An 11,213-nucleotide genomic window follows, 5' to 3' on the forward strand; every position below is an offset into this window, starting at 1 on the left:
TTATTGGTTACATAGTGCATACCCATTGTCCCAGAAGCATCACCACCCCCATAGAAGGTAGCATGAGCATTAGTCCAACCTCCACCACTATACCCATGAACAGATGAGACCATTGCTAGAAAACCCACCAAGAAAAACCCAGTGAAAGCCATTTTCCTACAAACAAAGTAATAATAAGTGAACCATTTAGTACTAACTTTCTTTGTAACAACATATTATAAAAAAACTGCAACATTGCTTTTGTTTGTTGTTTTAGCTCAAGTGAGCCTTTTAGCTAGAAATGAAATGGACTAAAGAGAGTCAAGATGATTACATTAAAAATTGAATCTTTGAGAGGAAAGACAAGCGAGAGAGGAAATGCTAGACAGTTGAGTGAAGGAAATTAGATATGGGTAGCAGCCAATTTATAGAACTTTGGGATGGAGCTAGCTAGGGGCCATTTTTGCCCCTATCACAACTAACTCCAACTTTTAAGAGTGTTGGGACCAAAAACCGCTTGATATTAAAGCATTTGCATAAAAAAAAAATTTAAGAAATTTGTCACTTTTAACATAATAATCTTTTTCCATTTTTTTTTTCAAAATGCGATTATTTATTTTATAGTATTATTTTATAAAGATATTAAGGGCCTATTTACTAGTTTATTTTGAGCAACTTTTTAAATATTTCAAACACATTTATATATATTTTGTTTATTTTACATTATTTTATTAAGATATTAAGGGCTTATTTGGTAGCCTATTTTGAGTAACTTTTTGAGCATTTTAAACACACTTATACATATTTCCAATTTTTCATACATTTTTTTCATCCACACGTATATAAAAAACACTCAAACAATATTACTCAAACTCCTTTACCAAACACCACCTAATTTTCTTAAATTTTTTTAATTGTTTTTTTCTTCACAAATAATAATTATCATCTTCATTCAGTCAAAAAATAATTATCATCTTCATAAATAACTAATTGTAAAATGAATAAGTTCAATGTAAATTTATACAGTTACCATAGGCTTCAAAGAGAATTTACATTGGACTTATAGATCGCTTGGTAAGAAGGACTATTGACAATTAGACTCGAATCTAAACATTTTGGACGAAACGTTCGAGCCATACCAACTGAATCAATTCCAATCGACCATTCTTCTTCTTTTTTTTCTTTTTTTCCTATTATACACAAACAAACAAAGAGATGTTGTGAATACTCTTAAGTCTTAAGCTATTATCCGTTTTGTAATAGTGAAATTTTCAAGTGACTTTTGGGTTTTGTTGGGGGGTTGCACTTGAAAGGCAGTTTTTCTGGCTCGAAAACGCGTGGATTTGTAGCTTTCACTGTGGGAATTTTTTTTTTTTTTTAATCCAAAAAATCCAAGTGGGGTATAGTGGTTTTTGGCTCTGATGGCTAATATACTTCCATACGCACATGCAAGCATCCCCCATTTGCCGCAAATACCCTTTTCCCTCTCTTGTAGTTTTGTTCTATCTCCCCTTTAACTTTTTTTTCTTTTTCATTATTTTATTTAAAGAATTTTGAAGACTTTTTAACGGGCTTAGCATGGCTCGAATCGAATGTTAGACATTGACGGTTCTTAAATTGACTACGTGTCGGTCGAGCATAGTGTCTAATATAATAAAATAAGTACATAAAATGCATCAATCTATTATCATATCCAGTGTACAAAAATGCTGAATGAAACTCTTTTTAGTTTCTAGTGTTATTCTTCGAAATTTTGAAATGAGTTTGAGATTTTTTTTTATTTTTTATTTCTCTATCAATCCTTTTATATAATTGAGCTTCTGAAACATAATTATTTTCTGCATAATTGTTTAGCATTTGAATAAGCTATAAATATTTGACTATAGAGGCACAATATTTTCACATTATAGTACCTTGTGTGATAAATGAGAAAATGATACAGCCGTCTGATAGGACTTTGGGGAAGGACGGTGGGTATAGAGGTCATAGTTAATATCCGAATCTTTTCTGGTAAACAAATTAAATAGGTAGTAGTATTTTCTGACTTGCATAAAAAGAAAGAATTTTCGTTGTTCTTTCTTCAAAATCTCCCATTAAATGCCATATGTGCGTGGTTCCAAAACTTAAACTCTCAGCCTACCCTACAAGGCAGCCTCAACCTTCTCTGTTTCTGTGGGTCCATTTTCTTATCATGAACGGTCCAAATGCAACTGAACACGTTCACTTATTAGGGAAATGACACTATGAAAGTGAATCACAGAGAAAGTTGAGGTTGCTTCACGTGGGTGATGACATTTTTATCTATGTTCTTATTTCTATTAAAATTTTAATCTCATTGAAATGAAACCCTTTATTTATTCGGAAATTTCCCCCCAAGCTTCAAGTACCTTTTTTTTTGTTGAATAAAAAAAGAGTTTCGGTGGACTCGTTAACCTCAAGTCACTAAATAGTGGAGCTATTATCGCGAGCAAAATACATTCGTTACAGAGTTATCATTCAAACCGTTCAACTCTTGCTAAACATCATGTGAAGCGTTTGCACAGCAATCTCATAGCTTCAAGTACTTCTTACGCGTTAAGATCGGCCAAATAAAAAATGAAAAAAAGAACCAAAGCCATGTGTGGGTTCTACGTGTGATTCATCAAGCAATAATTTGTACTAGTACCTTAGCTGGATTTTGTGTCTGACGACATCTTTAATTACGTAAGTTGTTTAATGGGTGATTAATGGTTAAGCACATTATAGTGACAAACACTGATGGATAATCAGAATTAATAATGAATAAAGATAAGATCTGCATGGAAAACGACAACCCTGGATTCTAAAAATTGACTGACGAGATGAGACTACCGCGATTCTCGGCATTAGTGTTCCAATCGTATTAATTAACAGCCAAATACTTAAGAACAAAACACAAAAATTAAGAACACAATAGTTGAATTTTTTTTGGTTTTGTAAACTTTGGACTATACTCATACTTTTAGGGAATCTACTCTGGCTTAAGACAGTCTTAAACACTCCATGCAGGTACTTTTCTCTCCCTCTGAATAAGGTTTCCAAGTTCTTGGAAAACTTGGAAGTAACATTTTGGTGGAAACTAGAAGCATACTTTTAACTTTTAATCAGGTTTTGTTGAGATATATGTGAGACAGAATACTTTTACGGCCATATCGAGTAATATATATCTGAATTGACAGCATGTAATTTATTCTGTCTTGTGCTTTTGCTTATTAGGATGAACAAGACTGAGATTTGATGCAAAATTATTCAATATTTTAAGAGTAATGTTTATTCCTTTCAAATAAATGATGTACGAATTCAATTAATGAAATTAAGTATTATGTAAGTGGAAAAAATATTGCTTCTAAAGCATTGCCTGATAAATAGTCGGTGTGTCTAACTCAATTCAATTCAAAACTTTGAATTAACCTTACAATTCTAGTAAAAGTAGTCTTAACTTCTCAAATAAATAAATAAAATAGTCTTGTGCTTACCCAATTTAACAAGCATAGGTCAAAAGCAAAGTATATTTGCAATAACTATAATAAATAAATAAGCACACATATCAAACAAGGCAAGTTGAACATTTAAAAAACAAACAAACAATACAAAACTTTGATAAAGGACTAATGCAACTAACACCATTGAATTTAATTGAAGAAGTAATATATATTGACCAAAAGAATTGTTGTTTGATATGATTTTCATTTTCAAAATATCAATGTGGATGCTGCAGACATATGGATGACCTATCTCAAGTGTCGATCTCCATTCTAAATTTCAAGGGGCAAGGAATATGTGTTGGTTTTTGCTAGTGAGGATTCTAAAGTACTGAATAGAGTTCATGAACCTAAAAATCGGCAAACCCCACCTACATGCATGGTCAAGCTTAATGTCGATGCGTCTATCTCTAGAAAGGGGCTTCTGCCTTTCTATAAGCCTTACAAGTTGCTGCTGCAGAGAACTGGATGCAGATTGACGGTCTGAATGGAAAAGAAGAGCGAGTTGACTAGTCCATTATCACTATTATTTGTAATTCACTTGAACTTAGAAAGTCATTATCTAGTTTTAATTTTAGTTGAGTTAGGAGAAAGCTAAATTATGCGGCTTAGCGTGCGTTTGCATAGGAATTATATTGCGTTTTGAGTTTTTAGTGGGGTCCCAGGGCATTATTAACAACCCAGCCAAACTTGTGAAAACGTAGATTTCTAGGTAAATTCTGGGTTCCACGATACTATTCATAACTTAAAAATTATTTTGATATAATGTTTTTAGTAATAAATTTTCAATTTTAAGCAAAATAAGCAGTATCCAAACAGACCCTTATACTGCTACCAAACCCCAAAAGTCATCCTAGATGTTTTGTAAGGTTGATACCATTGTTCTAGGTGTCTCTGTTTGATTTGATGAAGTTATCAAGTTATAAGAGCATTCACATCCCAAAATTCTATTTCATTCTATTTTACCATCCCAAAAAACTACTTTATCAGTTATACCATACCATTTTACAATATTATCAGCATCTCAACTTTTATTTTACAATACAACATATTAAAATAATATTTCTACACAATAAAATAATATGTCTCAAAATCCAAATAAAAACAAAAACCCAAAAACTCAAAGAAAGAGGAATTGATAAAGTAAGTAAATAAAAAAATATATATATATATATATATATTTTTTTAAGAATTGAACTACAGTGCAATTCTACCTTTAGTAGAATTGCACTGTAGCACTATTTCAAATTTTTTTGCAATAGTTGGTTTTTACAAGTTCGGATGTGTGGGGGGGGGGGGGGGGGGGTTTGGGCTTTTTTGCTAAATTTTTCCTACATATGACATATGTGATTCCCAATGTAAATGCTCTGAGTGTCAAGACCTTGCTTTTAGTTACTTGATTTCAATTTTTAGAGGGATGTGGTTTAGTGATGCTTAGTTAGGAGGACTCTCACCTATTAATGAAGATTGTAGTACATTGATTATTGAAAAGATAATGCAAGCAATAGTTATTGATGGAAAGCATATGGATGACCATTGTCTAATTAGTGAACTACTGGATTATTAAGTTGTAGGAAAGGATTCAAAGCCACATTAAAAGACAATGTTAATAGAGCAGATCAAAAAGACGATGTTAATAAAGCAGATCGATGCAAGCAGTAAATGGAACTATGAAAGTAAAATATTATGTTACTAACACTCCATTTGTTTTGAAATAAAATATTTTACATGTAAAACATTTCTAGTAAAATATTTTCAAATGTTTGGTATGATAAGTAAAATTTTTCAAATAAACCACCAAAACTGATGGCGTAACACTGAAGTTATTAGCGTCAGAGATTCGTTGATCAGACTGCTAGAACCAGCAATCAGAGCAGTGGCTCTAGCAACCAAACTGTTGATGATTATTGTCAAAGCGGTATTTTCCAGTGACCAGACTGCCAACACTATTTGACAAAAAGACATCTTCAATTACTAAACCTCTAGCACTGGTTGCTGATGCGATATCTCCGACCATCGAATCGTTGGCAACAATTGCCAGTGCAGTGTCTCCTACCACCGAACCTCCAGAACTTGTTGCTAGGGTAGAGTCTCCGACCACTAGCACCAATTGCGGAGCAGTCACCGACCACCAAACCATCAACACTAGTCATAGAGCAGAGTCACCGAACATCAGATCGTCAGTACTAGTTGTGGAGTGGAGTCACCAAACACCAAACCATCGACATCGGTCGCGGAATGGAGGCATTGGTCACAATAGAGGTATCTCTAGCCATTGGATCGGTGACCTAGTGAGCAGATGGGGAGAGTAGGCCACTATGTGTTTTTGGAAAATGTTTTACCAATTTTTTAAAGATAAAATATTTTACAACTTTTTATAAAGAATTTTCAATCAATGGAAAATATTTTACTAGTTTTACTATATTTTACCTACAAATAAACATCTGAAAATGGAAAAATATATTCCGAAAAAATATTTTATATCAAAACAAATAAAGCATAACTAATAACTTGCTATGAATCTAATGGAAATTCATAAACATCATAAAGTATAAAGTAAAAACAATCTACTTGCATGAATGCCTTACAATATTGATCCTAAAAACTAAAAGGAAATACAATCTACTTAATACTATTTCTATTTAAGCAATTTGCAAACAGTAGAGTCGTGTTTCAATACTATTTCTGTCTAAGCAATTCGAGATAGTAGAGTCCTATTTTTTTCTTGAGTATTCTATTTATACTTAAGGCCTCTAACGGTTATCGCAGATCCTTGGTAATTAACTTTCACGTGGCATTCTTTTTCTTATACTTTGATGCCAATTGTCTTGCTTCCAATTGTTGTTGAAAATGTTAATATTTGCTTCAATGGATTGTCTTGCTTCGATATAGGCTTTGTTCGAAACCTTGGCAATTACTTCTCTCCTTATGATTGCCACTTGCCAATTGTCATGCTATTAGCAAGTCAATATTTTCAAATATATAAGAACAACATTTGAAAACAAACTTAGTTTATAGACTAAGGCTACAACAACATATTTTTTATTGGAAGTGAATTTTGTCAAATTCACATTGGATTACATTTTTTTTCTTATATCTTTCATGCTTATAAAGTTTTTAGAAAATTAAAGATTAATAGTTATGTCATTAATAAATTGTTTAAATTACAAGTTTTTATAGTTTAAAATTATAAATAAAATATAAGTTTATAAATCATATAGTAAATAATATCCGATGGACACGAAATTTGACGTATGTATTAAGAGTGTAAAGAACATTCAATTCAACGGTTAGATTTTCAAAATATACGGTAATATTTATAACTAATTTTGTAACTAATTTATCCTATTATAATTAACCAATAACTATACTTAAGTTTTGTCTCAAAAAAAGAAAAAAAATAAAGGAAAAAATGACGTGGGCAAATTGAAGACTTAAATCTTCTTCTTCTTCTTTTTTGCAGATATTTTCTCCTTAATAAATACTCCTATTGAATGATGAATCAACCTCCCAAACGTTTGGTTATTGCTTGATCAATTGACATGGGATTATTTTTGGTGCTACGTCGACAAATAAGGAATGGCTTGGCAGAATTGAATGGTAATGACAGGAATTGAAGGCTATATGTCTGTCTTATTATGGTAAAGATGTCAACTTTATTGAAAACAAATATATTTTTGAACCAAAAAATTAAAAAAAAGGAAAAGAAAAGCAATTTGAATGTATGTGCGCCAATTAAAAACGATTTTAAAGCCCTTTACCAGCGGCAGAGACGGCTATAGTAGCAAGCTGCACATGCAACCCATTTGGCATTTCTCTCTTTTTACTTCAAAAAATCAAAACCCATTTGGCTTCTCATAAGATTTTGCTTTTGGAATTTTTCTTTGGCGACAGATTCTTTCGTAACATATATACCCATCAGCTAAACTCTGAAGATAGAAACAGAGCCAAAGAAGACAACAAAAATTTCAAAAAGCAAATCAGATTGAGGATAATACTTTGCTATTTCTTTCATTCCAAGTCGGGGTTTGATTTATTCTCTGATTGGTCAATTCAGTTCTTGATACTCGAGAGTGACCTCCAAAAATTGACCATCTAGAAATTACAGTTCAATTCGCCAGCGAATTCTCACATAAAAATATTGTAAAAAAATTCTCACTCAAATCGGAATTTCAAGCGTTTGATTAAGACTTTGAAAATGAGCATATATGATTTGAGTTTATCATCCAAATGAATGAATGATTATCATTTTACAGGTCGTTCTTAGTTTGTTGATATAGTACACGAGGGGTGACTTGACTAGCATAAGGGATACGAACAATTTTATTATTATTATTTTTTTTTGGCTTTGTTTAAATTTTAAAATGAAGATTGAACCCTGAAATTACGGCCGCGTAAGGTGGTAATGTGGTATAATCATTAAACAAAGAAATATGCACGTATACAAAACAAATCATGAATTAACTATATTATAGTAGAAGTCTTTGCCGTCAAAGACTATTTTTTTTTTTTTTTAGAGATGATTTAAATATGTTACTAATTTCGCAGCTTAAACCATTTTCCCCCCAAGATCCTGAAGCACTTTGTGTATAAGGAGATGTCAATTCAGCTACAATACTCTTGACTATTCTACAAATATAAGTGTTTGTGTGGTGTGGCGGTAAGAGTCGGAGTTCAAGTATTTAGGAGAAAGTTTCACACACACAGACATATATAGTAGAATTTCTACTATATTATTTTTGGCTTTGTTTAAAATGAAGATTGAACCCTGAAATTAGGGCCGTGTAAGGTGGTGTAATCATTAAACAAAGAAATATGAACGTGTACAAAACAAATCATGAATTAACTATATTATAATAGAAGTCTTTGCCGTCAAAGACTATTTATTTATTTTTTTTAAAGATAATTACAATATACTACTAATCTCGTAGCTTGAACAATTTTTTTCCTAAAACCCTGAAATACTTTATGTATGAGGAGGTGTCAATTCAACTAGAAGACCCTTAACTACTCTACAAGTATAAGTGTTTGTGTGGTGAGACGTTAAGAGCCAGAGTTCAAGTTTTTAGGAGAAAGTTTCACACACACACATATAGTAAAATTTCTATATTGTATCCCAAAAAAAGTATTGTTTTTTAATGATATTGTTTTAGCTCTTACATGAGAAGAATTAAAATTTGAATCATCTCTCTTTATCATTATAACTATTGAATTAATAATTTATCAAGAATACGTAAATAGTCATTTAAGAAAAAAACGTGGAGCAAAGGGGATAATCTTCCTTACAAAGAGCCGACAAGGCAGGGGAAAGATTATCCTTATTGAAGAAAACAGCAGGGCAAAGATTATCCTTATTGAAGAAAACAGAAGACATAGAACTTAAAACAAATCTAGCGACATGGTGAGCAGCACTATTACAAGCACTCCTAACCCAGATAAAAGCAGAAAAAAAAAACTCCAAACTCCTAGCTCTCTAGGTTAAAGTTGAGATTTATAATCGTGTCGTTCTATTGAAAAAACTAAAAAGTAACTATTGAATTACAAAGTCTTAACCTTTTCATTTAAAGTTGAGATCTGTAATCGTGTTGTTCTAGGTCCTATTTTTTTTTTTTTTTCAAATTGTATAGCGTGATATTGATTTTTTTTTTTTTTTTTTTTTTTTTGAGATCTTTATCTTTATAATAGATCATTTTATTTCGACCTTATCTTTTTTTTTAATCAACCTTATCCTTTTTTATATGTATAATCTTATCAACCTTATCCTTAACAAGTGCGTGTGGATTCAAAATTTTCTACTTAACTGTTAAACCTTTATATTATTCTCCAATATAGAACCGGGATGAAGTCTACGACTCTACGTTAAAAAGAAATGGTTTTTAGTTAGCAAATATATCCTCTTTGACAAGTGACAACTTTAACGGCCAATAACCATCAAGTCGTTTGAAACATCCCAAGTTCATAACTGCTTTTGTTGACTGTTCCTTTCCTCTTTGCTAGTGTTTTTTTTTTTGTCAGTACCCTACTTTTTTAAAGATTCAATCTACACCGCCAATTTTTTCTCCAAATTTTTGCTATTGCTGTTTTTGATTTTCCTAGCTTTTCTGTCTCCTCCTTTCACTGTTTCAAGGGATTCACTGGCCTGCCCATGTTCAGGATTTTGATTCTCTGTAACTAAAAGTCGATTTTCTCTCTTTGATAAATCACATCCATTGTTGACTGCATTATCAACTTTTTCTTTTCTTTAAAAAAAAATTTATTTCTATTTATATATTCTTCGGATTCTTTGGGTAAATATTAAAAAAAAATATACTTTTTTTGAGAATCGGATTCTTGGGTACTTGAGTTGAAGGTTGAAAATGCTAGTCCCTACTCCCTATACAAGTTTAGCCTGGTGGTAAATTTTCATTGGAAAGGCACTAGGGTAACTGTAACTTTTTGAATAAAGAACACTGTACCCCTTGGAACATTTGATAAATATATATATATATATATATATATTAGTGTAGTAATCAGATTGATAATAATTACTACTTTCATTTGGACAGTACTCCTTGTCCTATATTTGATTAGTTGTTAATCATGTTTATTTTAGCTCCCTCTTAAAACATTGGACTCTCTTTCCCTCTCAAAATCAAATCTGTCTTAAAATATTGTTTGTCTAACTTATTTGTGTAAAAGTGAGATAAAACTATTAAAAAGTGATTTTAAGCAAATAATTGGGTCTTTTTTTACTATATGTTTACTAAACTTTTAGATAGTTTTTTTTGAAAATGTAAAGGCTAAATCTAAAAGATAGGATTTTACTATTAATTTTAGCATATTTAATGGGTAATGGTACTCCTTTTGTTCTTCAAATTTAGTTAGTGTAAACAACAAATCATTTTTACACAAATGCTTAATTATAGCTTATTTCTAGTTTATTTAGTTTATATAATTTTTTTTAACTTTACATTTTCCAAATAACATTTTAACCTACTAAAGAAAATAATTCATCCCAAACAAACATTATTACTAATTTGTTTATGTGACAAAGTCTCCAAATTAATGGGGGGCTCAGGGGCTTGAATCCCTTGGCAAAATAACATGGAGAGAAATCATGATGTCAATTCAAGGTGAGAAAGAAAAGAATGACTCTAAAAAGCAGGGTATAATCAAGCACTTAAAGTTGATAATGGAAATTTTAAAAAGAGTTGTGGGAGATTTGCAACCCTATTTGACAAGAAAAAGACATTAGAAATGACAAAATTTGCTGTCCTCAATTAACCATCTTAACCTTTGATTTAAGAATATTTCACTCTCACTGAAATGACAATATTATCAACATAGTTTTATGAGCTTTATTTTGTGGTCCAACCCTTGCCTCCTTGAAATTATAGGGAAAATTTACTGTGACCCCCACGAGCTACTAGAACATCAATAAGTCACATACCCACATTTCCCATCACTCTAGCTATCTCCTTTTCTCTCTGTTCCTCCATGTGAATTGCCATTTTTTTGTTAAAAGTGGTCATCATTGCCTGCTTATATCTTCTAATGACTTTTAAGCACACATGAAATCTTCCTAATTGGATGGCACAAAGTTGACCACACCATGCAACATTTTTCAACATAAAGAATAACCCACAGGACAATATTATTAGTTGTGATTTTTGATGCTGTCCTTTCAGCCCATCAGAAACTGAGTTTTTTAGTTTTACACACAGAATTAAAGTCATAGAATTCTTTGGCGTAGGC

The 11,213-nt window shown here is 31.5% G+C and overlaps 1 protein-coding gene across 2 annotated transcripts in view; it reads right to left on the bottom strand.

Moving 5' to 3' along the window:
• LOC126718858 (expansin-A1-like) overlaps positions 1–480 on the bottom strand; it is a 44,164-nt gene extending 43,684 nt beyond the window's left edge. For both annotated transcript variants that reach the window (XR_007653118.1, XM_050421218.1), the window contains exons 1-2: positions 314–480; positions 23–156 (exon numbers count right to left, since the gene is read on the bottom strand). Coding sequence is in view for 1 of the 2 variants with exons in the window: in XM_050421218.1 (XP_050277175.1) it covers positions 23–156; positions 314–315 (136 nt within the window). In the remaining variant the exon portion in view is untranslated. The remainder of the gene's footprint in view (positions 1–22; positions 157–313) is intronic.
• Between the last annotated feature and the right edge of the window lie 10,733 nt (positions 481–11,213).

This window comes from Quercus robur, chromosome 3 (genome assembly GCF_932294415.1).
Source record: "Quercus robur chromosome 3, dhQueRobu3.1, whole genome shotgun sequence".
In the NCBI taxonomy this organism is placed as follows: domain Eukaryota; kingdom Viridiplantae; phylum Streptophyta; class Magnoliopsida; order Fagales; family Fagaceae; genus Quercus; species Quercus robur.